Consider the following 27,972-nt stretch of genomic DNA (forward strand, 5'->3'; position numbering starts at 1 on the left):
TTTCCCAGCCTCATTCTCTAAATACTTGCAGAACAGAGGTACTTGAAAATAAACAAAATGTGACAAATACGCAAAATATTCACTTTGAATCTAGTTCAATATCATATCGAGGGAAGGTGAACAACTGGTAGATAAATTCTGGAAACAAAGTAGCAAAATATTAAATGAACAAATGACGCTAAAACATTACACAAACTAAGGGGGAACAATGGCAGACTAGAGGTTACCTTTAGAAACAAATACATTTACAAAAACAGAATGCTTTTTGTTCAATAACTGGAAATTTTAAAAGTAGATTAGTGATGTTCTGACCACTTTAACTACAGCTTTAAGCTAGCAGAGGATTTGTTTCTTGAAAATTTTTAAAATTTTCAGGAATAAACAGGATATTGTAAATCAACAACCTTAATGGGTAATTATAAATGTATATTTAAATCAAAATGAAACACAGGATATTCTTGTCAAGAAAAAAGCCTTTCCTCTTAGAAGCTCATTGGCTTTATTATTCAAGATTGCAAATTGTGCTTTACATGGAAGACAGGAAATTCAATATTTTTAAATGATCTCACACTGAAGCTCATAAGAAGTACCTAAAAGCACTATAGCCCTAGAAAGAAAGTACACAAAAATATAACTTTTAACACTGAAGCAGCAATTTCACCGGGTGCTCATTTGTCATTCCCAAGTCAAAAACCCACTTACAAATACAATTTAAAATAATAAATATATAAATGCAGTTGCTGTAAGAATGTACTGGAAAAAAGCATCAAAGCCAGCTTTACTTCTACAGACCAGAAAGCTCCAGTTACATTTTATAGCTGTGTTGAATTAACTCAAGATCTTAACCTCAGCAATTAGGCTACTACAACTGGCGATAAACAATACTTTAAAAAAATTAAATTGTCTTTGCATTCCTGTCTGGTAACCAATAACTAGCTGTTAAGTGCTCTCACATGCAGATGTTGGTTGTGAACAGGATGAGGCTTGGCTGCGGTAGTTGAACAGCCTGTTGAGATTCACAGAAGTTCATATTATATTTTGGGAAGTACCTGAAGGGCCGTTAATGTTGGTAGATCTAGATCGTGGCAGGAATTAGAATCAAGAGAAGAGAAAATTGATGATTTAAGTGAGATAAAAGAAGGCAGAACATACAACTGCCAAGCTGAGCAGTGAGATGAGAAAATTGATGAATAAGACGTTTGCAATGAATTAATTATTTTCCAAAACACAGAGTGAGTGCTTCAGACATAATGATAAAAGCTAAATTAATGCTGTTGATAATGTTTACCCTAAAATAATCGTAATTAGACATAAAAGCTACAGAAGGGAAATAAATCCTACATCAAAAGTTGTCTTACTTACACATTGCCAAATGTAAATGCCAAAGTGTCAATAGAAGCAAATACTTCACTAAAATGCTCTCTCTTGTCTTCATTTATTTCATTGTAGTTTGCACCTGAAGAGAAATGTAGTTCATTACAGCAGTACAAGGTGGATACTAGCACTCACTCCATGAATATAAAAGGTTAAACAATCAACATTACTGTATTGAGCATACAGCATTTAAATAAAACACAAACATTTTTAGCTTTAAACCATTAAAAAATGTCATATGTTTAAGATGTCTGTAAGTAACATAATGTAATATTTAACCACTAAGTGGATCATACCAACACAGTATAACAAAATCCATGGACAAAATGCACCAAAAAGTTTCCTTCATCCAAACACAAGTAAAATGATCTACGTGGACTTCTGTCATACTGAAATTATGACTACATTCTTGTCAAGGCACCAGTTTCCTGTGTCACTGAACATACTAATGGGTGAACAGTAATGTAAATAAGCATAAAAAGTACTCTTTAATTAACTTCCTTTTGAAGGGACTATAATGCAATCTTTATAGTACAATATTAAAGAACAAAACAATGCTGCTTTCAGATTCTACAAACTGATTCAGAAAAAAATCAATTATGGAGACTTCGATTCTCAAGAAGCTAGCTAGTTCTTCCCCTCTGCCAACCCACAAGAACAAACAAATTAAGAAATTTGGAATAAAACTCAACTATGCCACTAATTACCTGAATATCCAGCTTAATAACCATAACCTCAAATTGCACGAGCAGTTAAACTGTTCAATGACATTTCGTTACTGTGCAATGACCTATAATAGTTATTACAGAACTATGCTGGATCATAAAATCCTAATTTAGCACCTCACTAACAAATCTTAATGCACAAACTGCACAGAATAAGTAAACTGCGTGACTTTATCCGGTTGCAGGAAGACTTCTGTTAGAAGATTTTGCAGTTAGCACTTTGATCTCATCAAGTTTTGTTGTAAAGAAGCAAACTTCCTGCAATTTTTGTTCAGCTGTATGCAATCTAACCTAGGAAATATCTGAATAACACATCTGAAAAAAATAGAGTTTAAATTTTGGGGAAAATGGTAATTTGTGGTTAAATATTTTTGTCACATCTTTACAGCTGCCAAACATATTTAGCAAACAGACAAGACTTCCAGCAACTTCCTGCAAACTTTTCCACAACTTCCTGAGTAACAAAGAATCTTTAGCCAAATTCACAAACATAACCACACCCAATTTTAAATATATTTACTGTACAGAAGATTACCAGTTGTCCACTGATTAAAGGTATCACTTCTATAACATCTTTCATCATATATGCTGTTCTAAGCCAGCTTATTCTCATATTGCTTTATTCCATTTTTTCTGGTGTAAATAAAGCCTAGCATATTACCAATGGATTATAGGTAAAGTCTTTTACCTTACGCTGAAAGGCTGGAGCGACTGGGCTTGCACACCCTTGAGTTTAGAAGACTGAGAGGGGATCTGATTGAGACATGTAAGATTATTAAAGGATTGGACACTCTGGCAGCAGGAAACATGTTTCCGCTGATGGATGAGTGCCGAACCAGAGGACACAGCTTAAAAATACGGGGTAGACCATTTAGGACAGAGATGAGGAGAAACTTCTTCACCCACAGAGTAGTAGCTGTGTGGAATGCTTTGCCCCAGAGGGCAGTGGAGGCCCATTCTCTGGATTCATTTAAGAAAGAGTTGGATAGAGCTCTCAAGAAAAGTGGAATCAAGGGTTATGGAGATAAGGCAGGAAGAGGATACTGATTAAGGATGATCAGCCATGATCATATTGAATGGTGGTGCAGGCTCGAAGGGCAGAATGGCCTACTCCTACACCTATTGTCTATAAAACAAGCAGTCCTCCTATGAAGAGAGAGGAATTGAGAAATCACATCTTCGTTTTGAAATTTGCAAAGTACTTTGTTCAACTTTCCATACCTTTCTAATGCATTATATCTAAATGTGTAATTTCATCAGCTTCACATCTCAATTTCAGACTTCTGGTGTCACAGGCAAAATATTTGGCCGATTAGGGGTAGTCAACATGGCTTTGTTTGTGGAAAATTGTGTCTTGATAACTTGACTTTTTTTGAAGAGGTGACAAGGAAGATGGATGAAGGCAGAGTGGGAGACATTGGTTACATGGACTTTAGCAAGGTGTTTGACGAGGTTCTGCATGCTAAACTGGTTAGTAAGGTTAGATCACATGGGGTCCAGGGAGAGCTAGATAAAAAATTGGCTTGACGATGGGAGGCAGAAAATGGGTGAATCGGGTTGTTCAGACTGGCGGCCTGTGAGCAGTGGTGTGCCACAAGGATTGGTGCTATATCCACTTTTGTTCATCATTTATATGAGGACACTACCCTGAGGAGCTCCTGCAGAGTTGCCCTGGGGCTGAGATAATTGACCTCCAACAACCACAACCATTTGCCTGTGTGCTAGGTATGTTTCCATCCCACCAGAGAGTCTGCCTCGATACTCAATCATTCCAGATTTGCTAGGGCTCCTTGATGCCACACTCGGTCAAATGCAGCCTTGATGTCGAGGGCTGTCACAGTCACCTCAACTCTGGTATTCAACTCTTTTGCACATGTTTGAACCAAAGCTGTAATGAGGTCATAAGCTGAGTGGGCCAAGTGGAACCCAAACTGGGTATTGCTGAGCACATTACTGCTGAACAGGTGGATGCTTGATAGCACTATTGATGACACCTTCCATTCCTTTACTGATGAGAGAGTAAACTGATGGAACAGTAATTTGCTTGGTTGGATTCGTCCTATATTTATGTACAGAACATACCTGGGCAGTTTTCCACATTGTCAGGTAGATACCAGCATTGTAACTGAAGTCTTCAGTACTATTACTGGAATGTTGTCAGGACCCAAAGCCTTTACAAGATCCAGTGTCTCCAATAGTTTCTTGATATCATGTGGAGTGAATCAAATCAAATTGAAGATTGGTAACTGTAATGCTGGTGACCACTGCAGGAGGGTGAAATGGATCATCCACTTGGCACTTCTTGCTGAAGACTGCTGTGGATTTCATCAGTTTCCTCATTTCCCCTCCTCACCTTATCCCAGTTCCAACCTTGAACTGGAAAATGTAGAATCCATTTGGGTGGAGGAAAGATAAAAAAGGGACAGATGACACTGCTTGGAGTACTTTAGGCCCTTTAACAATAGCCATGCAATGGGATAGAGAATAAATCAGGAGGTAATCAAGGCATGTAACAAAAGCTATATATTAACCATGGGTGACTTTATTCTTCATGTAGATAAGGATAGTCAGATTGGCAGAGAAAGCCATGAGAAAAAAATTGTGCGTGTATTTGGACAGTTTCTTAGAACAATATGTTGTGGATCCAACCGTGATCAGGCTGTATTGAACCTGATGATGTGCAATGAGGCAAGTTTAAAAAATGATGTCAGGGTAAAAAATCCCCTTGGAAACAATGATCAGAAGATGATAGAATTTAACATTCAGCTTGAGAGGGAGGAACTAGAATTTAACATTCAGCTTGAGAGGGAGGAACTTGGGTCTGAAATAACAGTGCTGAACTTAAATAAGGGTACACGTAGTTCTCCTGTAACACCATAGTTGTGTTCCAGCAAAAACTCGCTTAATAGAAATAATGGGGCCTATGGGAAAAGTGGGGTTAGGGGCAGAACAGCGAAACTATCACTGACGATTGCTTAAAAATCACCCTAAAATCTAACACTAAGTATAGCACAACCTGAATGAAGGTTGAAATCACATTTATTAACATTAGTAAATTTAACATAGTACATTTAAAAAATTTAAGAAAGTTGCTCTCACAGAAGGCTGCTGTGTCATTAGCTGACATCAGCACATGCGCAGAATAGCACAAAGGCTGGCACTGACATCGCGCATGTGAGGGACAGTACAGAGACATCAGCACATGCACAGCTTGGCACAAAGATTGGCACCTACATAGCGCATGCACGGACACCGGCGCATGTACAGATCAAAGCGTGCAAACGGAACCTCGTTGGAATTGCGCTATTGTCAAGAGGTAAGCATTCTCCAAAGTGCCGTTCCCTAATTCTTCAGTGGCATTATAGTCTAATTGCGCTGCTGAAACATGCGTTATCCCAGAACTACCTATAATTACATGAGGGCAGAGCTGGCTGGAGTGGACTAGGGAAGGTATTTAGCAGTAAAGGATGTTGAGGAATAACGACAAACTTTTAAAGAAAATAGTTTGTGGTTCACAGCAAAGACATATTCCAGTAACAAAGAAGGGTTCCAGGAAATGGATTTGCAACCTTGAGAAGTTAAGGGTAGCATCATATTGAAAGAATAAACATATAACATGGCAAATATTAGCGGAAAGCCAGAGGATCATGAACATTTTAAAAAACAAAAGACAATCAAAAATAATAAAAGGCAGAAAATAAACTTTGAAGCAAACTTGTAAGCAATATCAAGATGGATAGCAAGAATGTTTTTAAATATATAAAAAGAGAGAACCCAAAAGTGAACATAGGACCTCTGAGAATGAGGCTAGAAAATAATAATGCAGAACTAGGAAATGCAAAGTAGTTGAATAAATACTACACAGTCAAAGTCACTAATAGCACCTAGAAATGACTTAATATTCAAAAGGGCAAGAGGAGGAGATACAAAACTAGTACCAGAGAAAATGTGCTGATGAAACTAATGGGGTTCAAGGCTTCTAGGCTTCTGGACTGATGTTGACTTGCGCACCGAGCTGCTAAGTTTGTTTGTAGATGTTTCATCACCATGCTATTCAACATCATCAGTGTACCTTCGATGAAATGTTAATGTCTGTCCTGCTTGCTATTTATAAATCTGGTTCTGCTGGGGTTGGTGGTGTCCTTTCTGGTTTTGTTGCTGGTTCTGTTTCTTACTGGTTGAGATGGTGTCCAAATTTACATGTTTGCTAATGGAGATCCAGGTTGATTGCCAGGCTTCTAGGAATTCCCATGCATGTCTCTGTTTGGCTTGTCTTAGGATGCATAAGTTGTCTCAGTCAACTTGGTTACCTTCATTGTCTGCATGAAGTGATAGCTGGTCATGTTTCTTAGTGGCTAGTTGATGTTTGTGTACCCTGGTGGCTAATTTCTTTCCTGTTTGCCGTATGTAGTGTTTTTGGCAGTGTTTATATTGTATTTTGTATATAACATTGATCCTGTTGATTGTGGGTATAGGATCCTTTATACTTGTTCGTATTTGTCATAATGTGGTCGTAGATTTATGGGCTACCGTGATGCCCAAAGGTTGGAGTAGTCTGGTGGTCATTTCTGATATGTTCTTAACGTATGGCAGTGTATCTGGGCGTGTTGTGTCTTCCTGTTGTGGTCTGTCATGTAGGTATCATCAGACTATGATGCTTGGGCTACCCATTGTTTCTCATGACATTGTGTAAGTGTTCTTCTGCTGCTTTGTGCAGCTCTAAGGTGCTGGATATGTTATGGCTCGCTTGAACAACGTTCTGATGGAGCTCTATTTGTGGGTGGTTGCTGTTGTGGTTGAGTACCTGGTCTGTGTGGGTGGCCTTCCTGTATACGCTGTTCTGGAGCTCCCCATTGGCCTTGCTTTCAATCATTACATCAGGAATGGGAATCAGTTGTTGTTTTCTTCTTCCTTGGTGAATTTTATGCTGGTAAGGATGTTGTTTATGAGTTGATGGGTTTCCTCTAGCTGTGAGCGTTTGGTAATGACAAAGGTATCATCTACATTTTGGATCCACAGTTTTGGCTGGATAGTTACCAAACATGTAGATTTGGATCCATATACCAACCAGTAAAAAAACAGAACAAACAACAAAACACCACCAACCACAACAGAACTAGACAAATAAATAGCAAGCTGGACAGAACACCAAAGTTCATCAGAGGCACACTGATAATGTTACAAAGCATGGTGATGAAACATCTGCGAACAAACTTACCAGCTCATCGAGTAAGTCAACAGCCTCATCCACAATCTGAGCTACAAATCTTCTTGAATACTCTCAGCTCCTTGACCTGTTAGGATGCATCTTAGGGTGCTGGGTCCACTACTTTTCGTCATTTATATAAATGATTTGGTAGTGAACACTGGAGGTATAGTTAGTAAGCTTGCAGATTACACCAAAATTGGAGGTGTAGTGCACAGCGAAGATTACCTCGGATTACAAAAGGATCTTGATCAGATAGGCCAATGGACTGAGAAGTGGTAGATGGAGTTTAATTTAGATAAATGTGAGGAATTGCATTTTGTAAAAGCAGATCACATTGGTAAGGTCCTAGGGAATGTTGCTGAACAAAGATCTTGGAGTGCAGATTCATAGTTCCTTGAAAGTAGAATTGCAGGTAGATAGGATAGTGAAGGCGGCATTTGGTCTGTTTTCCTTTATTGGTCAGAGTATTAAGCACAGGAGTTGGGAGGTCATGTTGCAGCTGTACAGGGCATGGGTTAGGCCACTTTTGGAATATTGCGTGCAATTCTGGTCTCCATCCTATTAAAAGGATGTTGTGAAACTTGAAAAGGTTCAGAAAAGATTTAAGGATGTTGTCAAGGTTGGAGGATTTGAGTCTGAACATTTTCCCTGGGAGGCTGAGGCGTGACCTTATAGAGGTTTATAAAATCATGAGGGGCATGGATGGGATAAACTAAGAAAGTCTTTTCCCTGGGGTAGGGAAGTCCAGAACTCGGTTTAGGGTGAGAGGGGAAAGATATAAAAGGGAACCTTAGGGGCAACTTTTTCATGCAGAGTGGTGGGTGTGTATGGCATGAGCTGCCAGAGGAAGTGGTGGAGGCTGGTACAAGAACAGCATTTAAAAGGCATTTGGATGGGTATATTAATAGGAATGGTTTAGAGGGATATGGGCCAAGTGCTGGCAAATATCTAGTCGGCATGGATGAGTTGGACCGAAGGATCTGTTTCTGTGCTGTACATCTCTATGACTCTATATTGAAGGAAGTAGCTATAGGAATAGTGGATACACTGGAAGTACACTATTAGGAATACTTAGATCCTGGAAAAGCCCCATAGGATTGGATAACTGCCAATGTAACAACTTCATTTGAAACAGAAGAAACAGTTAACTGTCGGCCAATTAGTTTAATGACTTGTTGAGAAAATGTTAGAGTCTATTATAAACGATACCAGAGTATTTAGAAATACATAGTATGATCAAGCAGACTGAGCACGGCATCAAGAAGGGGAAACTATGACTGAAAAATTTACTGTCACCCACAGATATATCAGAGTGGTGACAGGAGAATGTGAAGACAGGGAAACTGAGCAGGGATTGGCTGACCATGGGAAATGCCAAGCAGCTCAAAAGGGATTTTAAAGATCAGTCAGCATCTTTGCTCATTCCATAAACGAACAAAAAAGGCTTAAAGGCAAAATAACATGGACATCACAGCAATTCCTGATTAAAGGGTTAAAAATACAGCTGAAAATTTGAAGCAAAATAATTTTTAGTGATTTGGTTATAAGGTTTTCATTGCTGCCTCAATTATCTTTTTAAAAAGTGATTTTAAACAACAAAGAATACTGTAGAAACTCAGCAATTCTGACATCATCTGTGGAGAGATAAACAGTTAACATTGAGTCCAGAACTTCCTCTCTCCACAGATGCTGCCAGACTTCAGTTTCTTGAGCATTCCATTGCTTTCAGATTTTCATCATCTGCAATATCTTGTTTTCATTCGAAAGCCAATTTTTGTTTTAAAAAGTGGGCACCCTGTTCAATTATAAGACATAGGAGCGGAAGTAAGGCCATTCGGCCCATCGAGTCCACTCCGCCATTCAATCATGGCTGATGGGCATTTCAACTCCACTTACCCGCATTCTCCCCGTAGCCCTTAAATTTTTGATGTCACAAGGAATTATCAATTTCTGCCTTGAAGACATTTAGCGTCCCAGCCTCCACTACACTCTGTGGCAATGAATTCCACAGGCCCACCACTCTCTGGCTGAAGAAATGTCTCCGCATTTCTGTTCTGAATTTACCCCCTCTAATTCTAAGGCTGCTTCCACGGGTCCTAGTCTCCTCGTCTAACTGAAACAATTTCCTAGTGTCCACCCTCTCCAAGCCATGTATTATCTTGTAAGTTTCTATTAGATCTCCCCTTAATCTTCTAAACTCCAATGAATACAATCCCAGGATCCTCAGCCGTTCCTCATATGTTAAACCTACCATTCCAGGGATCTTCCGTGGGAATCTCCGCTGGACACGCGCCAGTGCCAGTATGTCCTTCCTGAGGTGTGGGGACCAAAACTGGACACAGTACTCCAAATGGGGCCTAACTAGAGCTTTATAAAGTCTCAGTAGCACAACAGTGCTTTTATATTCCAACCCTCTTGAGATAATTAACAACACTGCATTCGCTTTCTTAATCACGGACTCAACCTGCATGTTTACCTTTAGAGAATCCTCAACTAGCACTCCCAGATCCCTCTGTACTTTGGCTTTACAAATTTTCTCACTGTTTACAAAGTAGTCCATGCTTGTATTCTTTTTTCCAAAGTGCAAGACCTCGCATTTGCTCACATTGAATTCCATCAGCCATTTCCTGGACCACTCTTCCAAACTGTCTAGATCCTTCTGCAGCCTCCTCACTTCCTCAGTACTACCTGCCTGTCCACCTAACTTTGTATCATCGGCAAACTTCGCTAGAATGCCCCAGTCCCTTCATCCAGATCATTTTTTTAACGTGACCAGCTGCGGGGCCCCAACACCGAACCCTGCGGGATTCTGAAGAAGGGCTTATGCCCGAAACGTCGATTCTCCTGTTCCCTGGATGCTGCCTGACCTGCTGCGCTTTTCCAGCAACACATTTCCTACACAGATCTTGGTCAAGGACCCAGCAATCTCCTCTTTTGCCTCCAAATAACCTGGGCTAGATACCATCAGACCCTGGGAACTTAACAACGTTAATGCTTTTCAAGAGACCCAACACCACTTCTTTCTTGATCTCAGAACATATTAGCATGCTCCACACTAATCTCCCTATTCTCCATAGGTGAATACTGATGCAATGATCTCACCCACATCTTCTGCTTTCAAGCATAAGTTCCCTCTTTTATCCTTGAGTGGTCCTACCCTCTCCCTCGTTATTCTCTTGTTTTTAATGTCAGTATAGAATGCCTTGGATTCTCTTTAACCCTATTTGTCAAGGTCATTTCATGGCCCTTGCTCTTCTAATTCCCTATTTGAGTTCTTTCCTGCTTTCTTTACATTCCTTATGGACCCTGTCCAATTTTAGGTTCCTAAACCTTACATACATTTTTTTTTATTTTGACAAATTCACAACTTCCCTCATTATCAATGGTTCCTTACCTTTGCATCCTTGTCCTTCCTCCTTACTGGGACATGCCGGTCTTGAACTCTCATCAGCAGGTCTTTAAACAATTCCCACATGTCAAATTATGACTTGTCTGATAACAGCTGCTCCCAGTTAACTCTCCCAAGCTCCTGCCTAATACTGTTATAATTTGCCCTCCCCCAATTTAGTACGTACCCACAAGTTCCTGACTTACCCTTATTCATAGCAATCTTAAAACTTAAGGAGTTGTGATCACTGTTCAAACTGCTCTGCCACTTAAAAGTCAGTCACCTGATCTAGCTCAGTAGCGAGTACAAGGTCCAGTATAACGTCTGTTCTGGTTGGACTATCCACATACTGTTTTAAGAAACTGTCTTGGATGCACCTAACAAAGCCTTCTGCACTAAGAATTCCCAGTCAATATGGGGAAGTTAAAGTCACCCACTATGACAACCCTGTCAAATCTTCCATAATCTGCCTACATAGTTGTTCCTCAATGTCTCAGTAGCTGTTAGGGTGGACAATAGTATAATCCCATCAAAGTGATGACATCTTTTTTTTATTCAAGTTCTTTAATTACTTTTCTCTGGGTGTTCAAAGTTTGTGAGAAGATTTGTAGCTCGGGTGCTCGTTGCTGTGGTTCTGTTCGCCGAGCTGGAAGTTTCTGTTGCAAACGTTTCGTCCCCTGTCTAGGTGACATCCTCAGTGCTTGGGAGCCTCCTGTGAAGCGCTTCTGTGGTGTTTCCTCCGGCATTTATAGTGGCCTGTCCCTGCCGCTTCCGGTTGTCAGTTTCAGCTGTCCGCTGTAGTGGCCGGTATATTGGGTCCAGGTCGATGTGTTTGTTGATGGAGTTTGTGGATGAGTGCCATGCTTCTAGGAATTCCCTGTCTGTTCTTTGTTTGGCTTGCCAGGGAATTCCTAGAAGCATGGCACTCATCACAAACTCCATCAACAAACACATCGACCTGGACCGATAATCTTTCTCTTCTTGTGGATGAACCTCTGTACAGTGTCCTCAATTATACCCACAAACTCTTGCCATTTTTGCTCTACTGTCTTCCCTGCTAGGCTCTGCTTCCAGTCTATTTTCGTCAGTTCCTCTCTCATGCCCTCATAATTACCTTTATTTAACTGTAACACCATTACATCTGATTTTGCCTTCTCTCTTTCAAACTGCAGACTGAACTCTACCATATTATGATTGCTGCTTCCTAAGTGCTCCCTTACTTTAAGATTTTTTATAAAGTCTGGCTCATTACATAGCACTAGGTCCAAAATAGCCTGCTCCCTTGTGGGCTCCATGACAAGCTGTTCCAAAAAGCCAGCCTGTAAGCATTCCATGAATTCCCTTTCCTTGGATCCACTGGCAACATTATTTACCCAGTCCACCTGCATAATGAAGTCTCCCATGATCACCGTGACCTTGTCTTTCTGACAGGCCTTCTCTATTTCCCGGTACATGTTGCGCCTCTGGTCCTGACCACTGTTAGGAGGTCTGTACATAACTCCCACCATAGTTTTTTTGCCTTTGTGGTTCCTCATTTCCACCCACACAGACTCCACATCATCCGACGCTATGTCATTCAGTGCCATAGATTTAATTTTGTTCTTAACTAACAAGGCAACCCTGCCCCCTCTGCCCACCTCCCTGCCTTTTCGATAAGTTGAAAACCCTTGGATGTTTAATTGCCAGTCCTACCCCTCCCTGTAACCACGTCTCTGTGATGCCTACCACATCATAATCATTCACGATGATCTGTGCCATTAGTTCGTCTGCTTTGTTACGAATGCTACGAGCATTCAGGTAAAGTGCCTCAATGCTAACTTTCTTATCATTCGAGATATTGGAAGTCATAAGATGTCCTAAGTTATCCTTCCTTTTTGCTGCATTCCCAGTCTGTCTCAAGTTTAAATCTGTCTGCACATATGCTATCCTGCCGCTTATCTTTCCATTTAACTCCGTACTCCCTGTCGCTTTCACTTTCCCTTCCCCCCAACTCAGAAATTTAAAGTCCTACTGACTACCCTATTTATCCTCTTCGCTACAACACTGGTACCTGATCGGTTCAGGTGGAGACTATCCCAACGGTACAGATCTCCCCGTTTCCAAAACTGATGCCAATGCCCCATGAAGTGGAATCCCTCTTTCCCACACCAATCCCTTAGCCACGTGTTTACTTCCCTAATTTTCTTATCCCTATGCCAATCGGCACGTGGCTCGGGCAGTAATCCGGAGATTATGACCCTTGAGGACCTGTACTTCAATTTCCTTCCTAGTGCTCGATAATCCCCAAACAGGTCCTCCACCCTAGCTTTGCCTATGTTGTTAGTCCCAATGTGGACCACAACAACTGGATCCTCCCCCTCCCGCTCCAATATCCTTTCAAGCCGGTCAGAGATGTCCCGAACCCTGGCACCGGGTAGGCAACACACCATGCGAGACTCCCGATCCGGCCTGCAAAGGATACTATCTGTCCCCCGAATTATAGAATCCCCTATAACAACTACTTGTCTTTTTGCTCCCCCATCTTGAATGGCCTTCTGCACCATGGTGCCGTGGTCAGCTGGCTCATCCTGTCCAGAGCCCTTTTCCTCATCCGTACAGGGAGCAAGAATCTTCTACCTGTTGGACAAGGTCAAGGGCTGAGGCTCCTGCACTCCTGAACTCAGGTTCCCCCTACCTGCCTCACTTACAGTCACATTCTGATGTCCCTGATCACTAACTGAATGTGAATTACTTAATCTCCCAGGTGTGACTGCCTCCTGAAACAAAGTGTCCAGGTAACTCTTCCCCCTCCTGGATGCGCCGCAGTGTCTGAAGCTCAGATTCCAGATCATCAACTCTGATCCGGAGTTCTTTCAGCAACCAACACTTGCTGCAGATGTGATCACTGCCGTTCACAATGGGATCAGCCAGCTCTCACATCATACAGCTACAGCACACCACCTGACCAGCCATCTCTGCTTAGTTAATTACTTTATTACCTTGTACCGGTTTGAGTTAAAATACTTTCTGATACCTCTCTGCTGTAGTCTTTTTCTAAAAACCAATTAATAGATAAACAAACAAAAAAAACTAATTTTTTAACCAGACACTGATAAAGAAATAGGAAATCCTTACCCTAAAAATACCCAGAGTACTTAAACCAGAGTATCACTTTTAAGTCACTATTTTGTCAACATTTATAAAGCAAATTCCTTAACCCTCTTAATAATAGCTTTAGTAATTTAGCACAAATCCACTAGGTGGTACTATTCTAGTTCTATGTACTGTGCTTCTCAGATAACTTCCTCAGCCATAGTCCTTTTTGAAAGCACGCACACCACTACATTGCAACATTAATAGAAACCAGATCACCATTTATCGGATGGAATATGGAAAATCATATATCTACTGACACTTGGGTGTTTTTAATTTAAACATGTGACCTATGTTTAGAAATATACAGTAAAAACGTCCTATATATCTTATCAGGTTACAACTGCAGCCATTTGCCAGTGTAGGTGTCGCACATAAATTGTCTCTTTATAACGAGAACATTAAAAAAGGGCCTGTGATTGAAGAATAGGCATCAAAATGTGGGCAGCTTGGTCTACTTGTGTTTATCATAATAGTTCATCTGCAAACTCCAAAGTCTCAAAGTGAAAAAAATGAGGGGTGGCCAAATTGAAGATCAGCAGCGTGGACAGGAAAATGTGAATGAGTGTGAGGAAAAGAGTGTCTGAGTGGACAAGGGAAATAGCATGAGAGGACAAAATATAGAGCACAAGAGTGGGGCCCAAGAAAGAACATAGGAGGCATATGCCATTCAATTAGATCATGTCTGATCATCTACCCCAATGCCACTTTTCCCACACGATTCCCACATCTTGTCATTAATGCCCAAAAAGGTGAATAGACAGAAGCTCAACTAGAATTTGCAGGAATATATATTAAGCTTTCAATTAAATCAACAATGATATACATACAAGGAATATTTTAAACATTTAACTCAAATCCAATGTAAAAGTATCTTCAACAGCTCAAGTTAAATCAATTTACATATTACAACATAATTGAAGAGCTGTTCAATATTACCTTTTACTTTAGAAATGACTGTTCCTGTTGCACTTAGAATGTCCACCGAATTTAAGGACTGATGCTTGTTAATTACAACCTTTAATACTCTTAACAGCTCTCCGAGACGTTCATGGGCAATTTGATGTAAACTTTTATTTTCTGAAAGAAAAACATTTCACAAGTCAACATTCAAGTTTGGTTGTTTTAAAACAAAGACGTCTGCTCAATAATGTTTACTCAATAACACAATGTGCTGAAAGTAGTTTTTTTTGAAATCCAATAAAAACTCTCTAATTCCACAGAAATGCAACTCACTCTAAGGAGTATGGAAAAATCATAAGGCTCCCCCAAGTCTGCTCGGCCATTCAATACATAGTTGGTCATTCTCAATTCCATCTTCTCCAACCACATCACATGACACAGTTTCCCAAAAGCACAGGAGTCCAAGTCATGGAGTCATAGAGATGGCATGGAAACAGACCCTTTGGTCCAACTCGTCCATGCCGATCAGATATCCCAACCCAATCTAGTCCCACTTGCCAGCAACTGGCCCATATCTCTCCAAACCCTTCCTATTCATATACCCATCCAGATGCCTTTAAAATATTGCAATAGTATGAGCCTCCACCACTTCCTCTGGCAGCTCATTCCATACACATACCACCCTCTGCATGAAAAAGTTGCCCCTTAGGTCTCTTTTCTATCTTTCCCCTCTCACCCTAAACCAATGCCCTCTAGTTCTGGACTCCCCCATCCCAGGGAAAAGACCTTGTTTATTTACCCTATCCATGCCCCTCATGATTTTATAAACCTCTATGAGATCGCCCCTCAGCCTCCAGGGAAAACAGCCCCAGCCTATTCAACCTCTCCCTATAGCTCAAATCCTCCAACCCTGGCAACATCCATGTAAATCTTTTCGGAACCTTTTCAAGTTTCACAACTTCCTTCCGATAGGAAGGAGACCAGGATTGATTGCAATATTCCAAGAGTGGCCTAGCCAATGTCCTGTACAGCCGCAACATGACCTCCTAACTCCTGTACTCAATACTCTGACCAATAAAGGAAAGCATACCAAACGCCTTCTTCACTATCCTATCTACATGCGACTCCACTTTCAAGGAGCTATGAACCTGCACTCCAAGGACTTTGGATTAGAGTGGTGCTGGAAAAGCACAGCAGGTCAGGCAGCATCCGAGGAGCAGGAAAATCTTGTTTTGCAACACTCCCTAGGATCTTACCATTTAGTGTATAGGTCCTGCTAAGATTTGCTTTCCCAAAATGCAACACCTCACATTTATGCAAATTAAACTCCATTAGCCACTCCTCAGCCCATTGGCCCATCTGATCAAGATCCTGCTGTAATCAGAGGTAGCCTTCTTCACTCTCCATTACACCTCCAATTTTGGTGTCATCTGCAAACTTACTAACTGTACCTCTAATGCTCACATCCAAATCATTTATGTAAATGACAAAAAGAGAGGACCCAGCACCGATCCTTGTGGCACTCCACTGGTCACAGGCCTCCAGTCTGAAAAACAACTCTCCACCACCACCACCCTCTGTCTTCTACCTTTGAGCCAGTTCTGTATCCAAATGGCTAGTTCTCCCTGTATTCCATGAGATCGAAACTTGCTAACCAGTCTTCCATGGGGAACCTTGTCGAATGCCTTACTAAAGTCCATATAGATCAGGTCTACCACTCTGCCCTCATCAATCCTCTTTGTTACTTCTTCAAAAAACTCAATCAAGTTTGTGCGACATGATTCCCCACGCACAAAGCCATGTTGACTATCCCTAATCAGTCCTTGCCTTTTCAAATACATGTACTTCCTGTCCCTCGGGATTCCCTCCCACAACTTGTCCACCTGATCAGGTCCTGGGGAATTATCCACTCTTATGTGTTTCAAGACATCCAGCAGTTCCTCCTTTGTAATATGGATGTTTTTCAAGATGTCACCATCTATTTCCCAACATTCTATATCTTCCATGCCCTTCTCCACAGTAAACACTGATGCAAAATGCCCATTTAGTATCTCCCCCATCTCCTGCAGCTCCACACAAATGCCACCTTACTGATCTTTGAGGGGCCCTATTCTCTCCCTAGTTACCCTTTTGTCCTTAATATTTATAGTAACCCTGTGGATTCTCCTTAAGTCTATCTGCCAAAGCTATCTCACATCCCCTTTTTACCATCCTGATTTCCTTCTTAAATGTACTCCTAATGCCTTTATATCCTCCGATTGATCCACTTGATCTCTGCTGTCTATACCTGACATATGCTTCCTTTTCTTACTCAAAACCTCAATGTCTCTTGTCATCCAGCATTCCCTGCACCTACCAGCTTTGCTTTTCACCCCGACAGTAATATACTGTCTCTGGACTCTCATTATTTCATTTTCCCATTTTCTAGCCATTCCTTTACCTGTGAACATCTTTCCTCAAACAACTTTTGAAAGTTCTTGCCACATACCATCAAAATTGGCCTTTTTCCAATTTAGAGCTTCAACTTTTAGATCTGGTCTATTCTTTTCCATCATTATTTTAAATCTAATAGAATTATGGTCGCTGGCCCCAAAGTGCTCCCCCACTGACACCTAAGTCACCTGCCCTGCCTTATTTCCCAAGAGTAGGTCAAGTTTTGCATCTTCTCTAGTAGGGACATCCACGTACTGAATCAGAAAGTTGTCTTGTACGCACTTAACAAATTCCTCTCCAGCTAAATCCTTAACACTGTGGCAGTCCTAGTCTATGTTTGAAAAGTTAAAATCCCCTACCATAACCACCCTATTATTCTTAGCTAACTGAGATCTCCTTAAAAATGTGTTTCTCAATTTCCCTCCAGTCTATAATACAATCCCAATAAGATGATCATTCCTTTCTTATTTCTCAGTTCCACCCAAATAACTTGCCTGGATGTATTTCCAGGAATATCTTCCCTACAAACAGCTGTAATGCTATCCCTTATCAAAAATGCCACCCACTCCTCTCTTGCCTCCCTTTCTGTCCTTCCTGTAGCATTTGTATCCTGGAACTTTAAGCTGCCAGTCCTGTCCATCCCTGAGCCAGGTCTCTAACTGCTATAATATCCCAGTGCCATGTTCCTAACCATGCCCTGAATTCATCTATCTTCCTTGTTAGGCCTCTTGCATTGAAATAAATGCATTTTAATTTTATCAGTCCTTATCCTCAGCTTTGACTCTGCCTGCCCTGACTATTTGACTCTCTTCTTTTCTCAACTGTCCCAGTCTCAGATTGATCTCTTTCCTCACTAACTCCCTGGCTCCCACCTTCCACTTTAAGAGCTTAAATCCTCCCGAGCATCTCTAGCAAATCTCCCTGCTGGTATATTAGTCCTCTTCCAATACAGGTCACTTCTACTCCAGAAGAGATTCCAATGATCAAAAATATGAATCCTTCTCCCATACACCACCTCATCAGCCATGCATTCATCTGCTCTATCCTCCTATTCCTACCCTCACTAGCTCACAGCACTGAGAGTCATCCAGATATTACTACTCTTGAGGACTTCCTTTTTATATTCCTGCCTAACTCTCTGTATTCTCCCTTCAGAATCTCAACCTTTTCCCTTCCTAGGTCATTGGATCCAAAATGTACAATGACCCCCTGCTGGACCCTCCCTTTCTTGAGAACATTCTGCACCCTCCCTGAGATATCCTTGATCCTGGCACCAGGGAGGCAACACACCATTCTGATTTTTCACTGCGCATGAACATGCTGAACAATGGAGTTTCAAAATTTCTTGAAGAGGAGAATTTGGAAGATTCGCAACTTGCAAAGTGTGAAATTTATTCTCCTTCTCAGCCATAAATGATCAACCTCTTCCCTGAAACTGTGCTCCTGTGTTCTAGATTCACCAGTCTGTCATGAGTCTATCCTGCCTTGCTCCTTTTTTGATTCCATGTGATTATCTTCCATTTTTCTGAACATCCAGAAAACACAGCCCAACTAATGAACATCTTACCTTAGGACACTATCTCATCTTGCAATCTAGTGAACTTTTGCCAAACCAACTCGAATACAGGTATATCCTGTATGTGGGATCAAACAGCTCAGTAGTCTACATGTGATCTCACCAAAACCCTGTGTACTTGTTTCAAAACTTCATTGTTGTATTCCAATCCCCATGCAATAAAAGCCAACATGCCGTTGCCTTCCTAATTGTGTAACTTCGTATTCTTGTCTGACACTGTTTCTCTGAGATTTTATGAAGACCAAGTGAAAAGTTTTGTGCCTTTTTTTTGAAAAAAAATCCAATTTTCAATTCTTGCCTTACACTTCCGCATGTTCTTCATTTGCAACCTTGGTGCCAACTAAGCTTACTTGCCTTTATACATCTCTGCAACCCATGTCCTCTTCACAACATTTGCCTTCCCATCTAGCTTTGCATCTTCAGAAAACTGATAATGCATATTACTCTCATTCTAAGTTGTGAAATAACATCTATGAACAGGTTGATAAGAAAACATTAAAATATTAATACAGACTGTAATTAAGCAAGGCACAGATCTTTGCATCAGTCTGCCAGTTACTGCCTACTATGAATAAGTTGAAATAAGATTAAAATTAAAGAACACATTCTGATGCACAAAAAGTAAACAATATAAAACAATTCTATGGATATATTCCTAATATTGCAACAAGAATGTCATATAAAGTAGCCTCAGTTTCAGAAAATTGAGTTACAATTTCAGGAGAACATGCCAAAAGCACATCAGGCATACCTAAAAATAGGTGTCAGCCTGAGGAAGCTACCAAACACGACTACTTGCGTGCCAAATGGCATAAACAGCAAGTGATAGACAGAGCTAAGCGATCCCACAACCAATGGATCAGATCTAAGCTCAGTAGTCCTTCCACGTACAGTAGTGAATGGTGTTGGACAATTAAACAACTCACAAGAGGAGAAGGCTCCACAAATACCCCCATCCTCAATGATGGAGGAGCCCAACACATCAGTGAATAAGATAAGGCTGATGCATTCGCAACAATCTTCAGTTAGAAGTGCTAAGTGGATGATCCATCTTGGGATCCTCCAGTGGTCCCCTGCATTACAGATACCAGTCTCCAGCCAATTCGATTCACTCAACATGATATCAAGAAACGGCTGGAGGCACTGGATACTGCAAAGGCAATGGGCCCTGATAACATTCCAGCAATAGCACTGAAGACATGTGCCCCAGAACTTGTCACTCTCCTCGCCAAGTTCTTCCAATACAGTTACAACACTGGCGTCTAACTGATATTATGGAAAACTGCTGTGGTATGCTCTGTACACAAAAAGCAAGTCAAATCCAACCCAGCCAATTCCTGCCCAATCAGTCTACTCTCCACCATGATGGAAGGGGTCATCGACAGTACAATCAAGCAGCACCTGCTCAGAGACAACCTGCTCAGTGATGCCCAGTTTGGGTTTCACCAGGGTCACTCAGCTCCTGATCTCATTACAGCCTTGCAACAAGATCTGGACAATATCCAGAGATGGACCAACAAGTGGCAAGTAACATTCACACCACACAAATGACAGACAATGACCATCACCAATAAGAGACACTCTAACCACCGTCTCTTGACATTCAACGGTATTAGCATCACTGATTCCCCCACTGTCAACATCCTTGGGATTATCATTGACCAGAAGCTCAACTGCACTCACCACATGAACACAGTGACTACAATAGCAGGTCAGAAAATAGAGTACTGCAGCGAGTAACTCACTTCCTGGCACCCCAAAGTTTATAAGGCACAAGTCAGGAATCTGATGGAATACTCCCCACTTGCCTGGATGGGGCAGCTCCAACAACACCCAAGAAGCTTGACACCATCCAGGACAAAGCAACGTGCTTGATTGGCACCACATCTACAAACATTCAATGCCTCCACCCACCTGCGTTCAGTAGCAGCAGTGTGTTCTATCTACAAGATGCACTGCAGAAATTCACCAAAGATCCTAAGACAGCACCTTCCAAACCCATGACCAATTCCACCCAGAAGGACAAAGGCAGCAGGTACCTGGGAACACCACCACCTCCAAGTTCCCCTCCAAGCCACTCACCGCCCTGACTTGGAAATATACTGCGTTCCTTCACAGTCGTTGGGTCAAAATCCTGGAATTCCCTCCCTACCAGCATTGTGGGTTAACCTACAGGAAGTGGACTGCAATGAATCAAGAAGGCAGCTCACCACCACCTTCTCAAGGGCAAATAGGGAGGGGCTATCAATGCTGGCCAGCCAGTGACACCCAAGTCCCACAAATAAATAAAAATAATTATTTAGACAAATGGAATATTTCACTTGGATCTACACCCTCGCCTGTCCCAAGGGCTTTTCTTGAACTAGAGAAGTGAAGGAAACTGAATGTGACTGTGCCATCTAATAGCTGTGTCACAGTCACGAATGGAAATTAGTAAAAAATAAGTATCAGGGAAGACAACGTGAAAACTGCAGATGCTGGAGATCAGAGTCAAGAAGTATAGCACTGGAAAAACACAGCCAGTCAGACAGTACCCAAGGAGCAGGAGAGTCGATGTTTTGAGCATAAGCTCTTCATCAGGAATGTGGGAGGGGCTCAAGAGATAAAGAGGAAAATAGCTGGGGTAGCTTGGAATGCTAGGGGGGTGATGGTGATAGGTTAGAGTGGAGGGTGAGCGGATGGATGGGAAGGAAGATGAACAGGTAGGACAGTTCAAGAGAGTGGTGAGAGTTGGAGGGTTAGACCTAGGATAAGGTGGGAGTAGGGGAGATGAAGAAACTGGTGAAATAGACATTGATTCTATGTGATTGGAGGGTCCCAAGGCAGAAGATGAGGTGTTCTTCCTCCAATTGTTGGGCAGCTAGGATTTAGCGGGGGGGGAGGCCCAGGACTTGCATGTCCTTGGCAGAGTGGGAGGTGATGTTGAAGTGCTCTGGCCACAAGGCAGTGGGATTGTTTGATGTGTGCATCCCGGCGTTCTCTGAACCGTTCCACAAGTTGGAGTCATGTCTCCCCAGTGTAGAGAGCAACAGGCACAATAGAGGTGGTGTTTGGAGGTGCAGAAATATCTCTGCTGGACGCAGAAGGATCTTTGGGACCTTTGCTAAGGTTTGCAGGCAAAGTAAAAGCAACCTGATCTCTACAAAAGGACCTACTATGAGAATACTTGGGATAATTTCAGCAAATAAGCAACTAAAGTTAGGAAAGACCACAAGCCATTTAAAATTATTAGGGCAGTATGGTGGCTCCGTGGTTAGCACTGCTGCCTCACAGCTTCAGGGTCCTGGGTTCGATTCCAGCCTCAGGCTACTGTCTGTGTGGAGTTTGCACATTCTCCTTGTTTCTGCGTGGGTTTCCTCCAGTGCTCTAGTTTCCTTCCACAGTAAAAGATGTGCAAGTTAGGTAAATTGGCCATGGGAAATTGCCCATAGTGTTCAGGGATGTGTAGGTTAGATGCATTAGTCAGGGGTAAATGTACAGTGATAGGGTAGGGGAACGCATCTGGGTGAGTTACTCTTCAGAGGGTCAGTGTGAACTTGTCGAGCCGAAGGGCCTGTTTCCACAATGGAGGGATTCTATTTCCACTACCGCAGAAAATACCAATCCAGAAGGTGTAGCAAGTTTTAAAAAAGTTAATAATTCTATGGGGAGAGGCTATTTTCTATGGCAAGAGATACCCTTGTATTTTACAGCAACACAAATTTATCAATAGATTACAAAATTAAAAACTTCATATTTAAAAAATCTTTTTTGGGATATTAATATTTTTGGAAAGGTTGACTCTACTTCCAAAGTGACCTTCAGTAAGCGGTGATAAGTTTGCTACTTCAACCATTGCAGTCCATGTGGTGGAGGATTCCCCTACAAAATTCCCCACCGTGTGGGTGGCACGGTGGCACAGTGGTTAGCACTGCTGCCTCACAGCGCCAGAGACCCGGGTTCAATTCCCACCTCAGGCGACTGACTGTGTGGAGTTTGCACGTTCTCCCCGTGTCTGCGTGGGTTTCCTCCGGGTGCTCCGGTTTCCTCCCACAGTCCAAAAATGTGCAGGGGTCAGGTGAATTGGCCATGCTAAATTGCCCGTAGTGTTAGGTAAGGGGTAAATGTATGGGTGGGTTGCGCTTCGGCGGGGCGGTGTGGACTCGTTGGGCCGAAGGGCCTGTTTCCACACTGTAAGTAATCTAATCTAATCTAAAAAACTGTTAGTCACTGGATTCTGGAATTCCAACTAACAGAACAACAATATTACACATTAGGATGATGTGAGAGTTGTATGGAACTTGGGAGGTTTCAGAGACGACATAGTTTGAGATGATCAGTCAAAGACACCATAGCAAATTGCTAACTTGCGGCAGTGCATCCTGCCAATGATGATTACAATATGCAATTTGTGTCACTGATGGAGGAAGTGGTTATTTAAAGGTGATGGATAAGCTGCCGTTCAAACGGACTGCTTTGTTCTGGATGATATCAACATTAATTGTTTCTATAGCTACACTTACACAAACAGGTCAAATGCATCCCATCACATTTTTAATTAATGCCTTACTTGTGTAGAAGAATCTTTGGGAGTCAGAGGAATTGATGGGTCAGAAACTTGGCAATGGTATTAATAGAGAATTTCAAGGGAAAGATAATTAATAACCTTTCTCACTGGAGATTATTCAAGTCATTTGCACCAGGCATTGATTATCACTTACATTTGGATATATTCGATGTCTTGCTGCAAAAGGTCATGAACTATTCCATTATTGACTATTTTGACCTGGAAATAAGGATGATTATGAAGTGAAACAACTGGATGCAGTTTGAGCCAGAATATTATCCTTAAAAATGTCTATGTTTGTGGTTGAGATCATTGGCTTCTAATAACAATCATCTTCCTTTGGTGTTAAACACTAACTGCTAAAGAGCTTCTCCTGACTAAACTGGTTTTACAAGCCCTCCTTGTGCCAGATTATTGTCTGCTGCCTTGATGTGAAAAGGAAGCATTCTCACTTCACTTCTGGCATGAAGTGCTTTTGTGAATGAGTTCTGAAACACTGTTGTCCTGGCAGAACACAAACTGAGCAGAAGGCAGGCTTAGTTAGAAAATGTCTACAGATAGTACTGCAAATACCAACTTCCTTCATTTTGCAAATGATAGAAAGTAGACTGATAGAACTACAATACGCTGGATTTCATTTATGCTCCATTTTGTGGAATGGACATATCTGGGCAGTTTCCGACTTAATCAGGCACCTTCACTGGGAAAGCTGATATTTCTGGAGTATAGGATTCTAGCATTACAACCAGGACATTATTAAAGTTTATAACTTTTACTGTATCTAGTTCACTCTATATCATTGTCAGGAAACAGAGTACATCATTTTTAAGACTTTGAATTCATTCAGGGATGTGCTCTTCTCTGGTTGGACCAGTATTTATTGTTCATCTTTGGTTCCCCTTCAGAAAGCAGCAGTGAGCTTACTTCTTGAACAATTGCAATATATTTGGTGTAGATTAACTCACAATGCCATTAGGGAAGAGGTTCCAGGGTTTTGAAGTGGCTACAATGAAGGAACAGGAGATATTTCCAAGTCAGGCTGGTGAGTGGTTTGGACAGGAACTTGCAGATGGCGGTGTTCCCATGTATCGGCAGCCCTTGTCCTTCTAGATGTAGCTGTTGTGGTTTTGGAAGGTACTTGCCAAGGAGCCTCAGTAAACCTCTGCAATGCATCTTATAAGATGAATATAAGTATGCATTTTATAGAGCATACTGTTCTAATGTTGCATGACTGGGAAGCAGTGAGTACTTGTGGACAATGGTACCAATGAAATGGATGATATGTCCTGTATGCTGTCAAGCTTCTTGAATATTGCTGGAGCTGCAAACGTCCAGGCAACTGGGGATTACTTCATCACACTCCTGGATTGTGTCCTTTGATTGGTGAACAGGCTTTTGGGCAGTCAGGAGGAGAGTTACTTGCCATAGGATTCCTAGATTCTGACCTGCTTTTGTAGTTAGAATGTGGAGGAGCCGGTATTGGATTATGGTGGACAAAGTTAAAAAATCACACAACACCAGGTTATAGTCCAATAGGATTATTTGGGAGCACTAGCTTTCGGAGCACTGCTCTTTCATCAGGTAGCTGTGGAACGGAGTCATAAGACACAGGATTTATAGCAAAAGATTAGTGTCATGCAACTGAAATGACATATTGAACAAATCTAGACTGCTGTTAAGTCTGCATTATCTGAGCTGATATGTCACTGTTTTTAATAAGACACACCTTCAATGCATTATCTGAGCTGTGATGTCTCCTTTTTTTAAACTAAAGTCTTAAGTTATCTCGAGAATGTGACTTAAAAGAAGTTCTGGGATTTACATATTAATGAACCCAAATCTGCAACCCATTCTAAACGATGAAAGACTTAACAGCAATCTAGATTTGTTCAATATATCATTTTAGTTGCATGACATTGTAATCTTTTGCTAAAAATTCTGTGTCTTATAATCCTGTTCCACAGCTACCTGATGAAGGACCAGCATTCCGAAAACTAGTGCTTTCAAATAAACCTGTTGGACTATAACTTGGTATCGTGTAATTTCTAACTTTGTAGTTATGGTACAGCTCATCCAGTTCAGTTTCTGGTCAATGAATATTGATAATCCCAAGGATTTGTTTTTATCCATTCATGGGATGAGGGCATCACTTGGCCAAGCCAGGATTCATTGCCCATCCTTAATTACCCAGAGGGCAGTTAAGAGTCAACCACATTGCTGTGGGTCTGGAGTCACGTTTGGCTAGACCAGGCAAGGATGGCAGTTTCCTTCCCCAAAGGACAGGAGTGAACAAGGTGGGTTTTTCCAACAATCGACAATGGATTCATGATCATCATCAGACTCTTACTTCCAGACTTTAGTGAGTTCAAATTCCACCAACTGCCATGGCAGGATTCGAACCTTGGTCGCCATAACATTACTAGAGTCTCTGCATTAACAGTCATGCGATAATACCACTAGGGCATTGCCTCCCCCTAAATATGTTGATAGTGGGGGATTCCACAAAAGGTAGCACCTTTGAATTTCAAGGGGTGATGTGGATAATCATTGCCTGGCACGTGTGTGACACAAATATTCTAGGTTTCTGAAATTTCATTTAAAAAAAAGGCAGTCTAGAACATTCTGAATGAAGATGGTTGCTAGCATCAGTCTGATCTGTTTTGTATTCACATACTGGACTCCACCATCATTAATGATACCCATATTTATGGTATTACCTCCACCATTTCAATGTTTAATTGTTCACTACTATTCGTGGCTGGAGTAACTGGAATAAGTTCACAGATGCAGTGGAATACATTACTATTGTGAGATTTGTTCAGGATGCTCCTATTTCGCAGAGTGATGTTACATAAGGTATCTTTTGTGCACTGACAGGGCTTTATCTCAGAGACCTGTACTGTGGTCACTTCAACTATTTGTCATGGACAAATGTTTCTGCAAAGGATAGACTGGGGATGTATTTAAATTTTTTTTGTCACATTTGATGTCTAATCACAGTTAAGCCTGGTATTGCAACAGTGATCTTCAGATTTGGCCAGTTCAGTCAGTAGCAGTGAACCATTCTTGGTAATGGACACCCAAAGTATACATTCTGTGTCCTTGTTATCTTCAAAGAGTCCAAGTGATCCTCAGCTAGAAAGAGTACTGATTCATTATTTGAGAGGGCTAAAGGTGGTAATCAGCAGGACTTTTTCTGGCCCATGCTTTACATTATGTCCTGAGACTTCTTCAGATCTGATGCACACATGAAGGACTTCCAGAACCACTTCCCTTCAAATGTAAACATTCTGGTGCCACCTCTGTGTTACTGAGACAGAGCACCTCCAAGGATAACGAAAGAAGGCTTCACAATGTTGACAGAGGTATAATTCAGAAAAATATCACTACATTAGGCTACTATTTGACTAGGTAAAAACAATGACTGCAGATGCTGGAAACCAGATTCTGGATCAGTAGTGCTAGAAGAGCACAGCAATTCAGGCAGCATCCGACGAGCAGCAAAATCGACGTTTCGGGCAAAAGCCCTTCATCAGGAGGTCTGTGGGTAGTTTACATATTTTGGCTAAAGTCCTGAGGTGTTGAGGGAGGGAGGACTTGCACAAAATACAATGCAATTATACATTACAGCACAGGAACAGGCCATTTGGCCCATCAAGCCCTCACCAATTCCAGTCCTTTTTTAGACCTGCTACTATTACCCATGTGTGGTTTCTATACCGCTGTTCACCTCCCATTCATGTGTCTATCAAGCCTTAAACGCTGCTAACATGCTTCATTTCACCACCTCCACTGGCTGTGCATTCAAGGCACCCACCACCCTATGTGTAAAAAATTTTCCTCGCACGTCTCCCCTAAACTTTCCCCCTCTCACCTTGAACCTGTGCCCTCTTGTTCACCCTGGGCAAAAGGGCTCTTGCCAGAAATGTCGATTCTCCTGCTCCTCAGATGCTGCCTGATCCAGCACCCGAGTCTCGACTCTAATTTCCAGGATCTGCAGTCCTCACTTTCTCCTAAAAGCCTCTGACTGTCCACTCTATCTATGTGAAAACAGGGTTTATCCAATATCTCCTCATAACTAGAACCCTCCAGACCAGGTAGTATCCTGACAAACCTCTCTGCATTCTCAACAAATCATCTACATTCCTTTGCTAGCAGACTAGAACTGCACACAATATTCCCAAATGTGGCTGAACTAACAAAAGCTTTGTACAGCTGTGTGTGCTGAATTTATTCATATGTCAATCCAGCTTTATTTCTATTCCAAATTAGTAGCAGCTTTAGTTGCTTGTTAAACTATTCAAGGAGGTAACTAAATTCAACCACTTTTTTGTAGGCCTGAATTACAAAGGCTTGATCAAGCAAGAATGGCAGATACATTTTCTTTGAAATGGACATTAGTAAATCAGATGATTTTTAATGACAGCCCGGTAGCTTTGTGAGCAGAACTACTAATACCATCTTTTAATTCCAATTCCTGAATTGTATATGCTCCACCCATGATGGGATTGGACTTCACATTTCTGGGTCACTGCTACAGGTTTGGGATTGCTAGTCCAATGTCCAAAAAAAAATCAAAGGATTACGGCATTGCTAGCTAGGCCAGCATCCATCGATCATCTGTAACTTCCTTTGAGATGGTAATGGTAAGCCAACTCCATAAACTGCTGTAGTCCATGGGAGTTA

At 41.5% G+C, this 27,972-nt stretch overlaps 1 protein-coding gene across 3 annotated transcripts in view; it reads right to left on the reverse strand.

Moving 5' to 3' along the window:
- Nucleotides 1-27,972, reverse strand: part of LOC122554193 (rho GTPase-activating protein 29-like) — a 124,321-nt gene that overhangs the window by 59,155 nt on the left and 37,194 nt on the right. For 2 of the 3 annotated variants that reach the window (XM_043698842.1, XM_043698843.1), the window contains exons 3-4: nucleotides 14,768-14,908; nucleotides 1,363-1,456 (exon numbers count right to left, since the gene is read on the reverse strand). In XM_043698842.1, the coding sequence (XP_043554777.1) occupies nucleotides 1,363-1,456; nucleotides 14,768-14,908 (235 nt within the window). Of the gene's footprint in view, nucleotides 1-953; nucleotides 1,076-1,362; nucleotides 2,824-14,767; nucleotides 14,909-27,972 lie in introns of those variants that run through there. The other variant, XM_043698844.1, reaches the window with a different exon arrangement.

The sequence above is a fragment of the Chiloscyllium plagiosum genome, chromosome 11, assembly GCF_004010195.1.
Source record: "Chiloscyllium plagiosum isolate BGI_BamShark_2017 chromosome 11, ASM401019v2, whole genome shotgun sequence".
In the NCBI taxonomy this organism is placed as follows: domain Eukaryota; kingdom Metazoa; phylum Chordata; class Chondrichthyes; order Orectolobiformes; family Hemiscylliidae; genus Chiloscyllium; species Chiloscyllium plagiosum.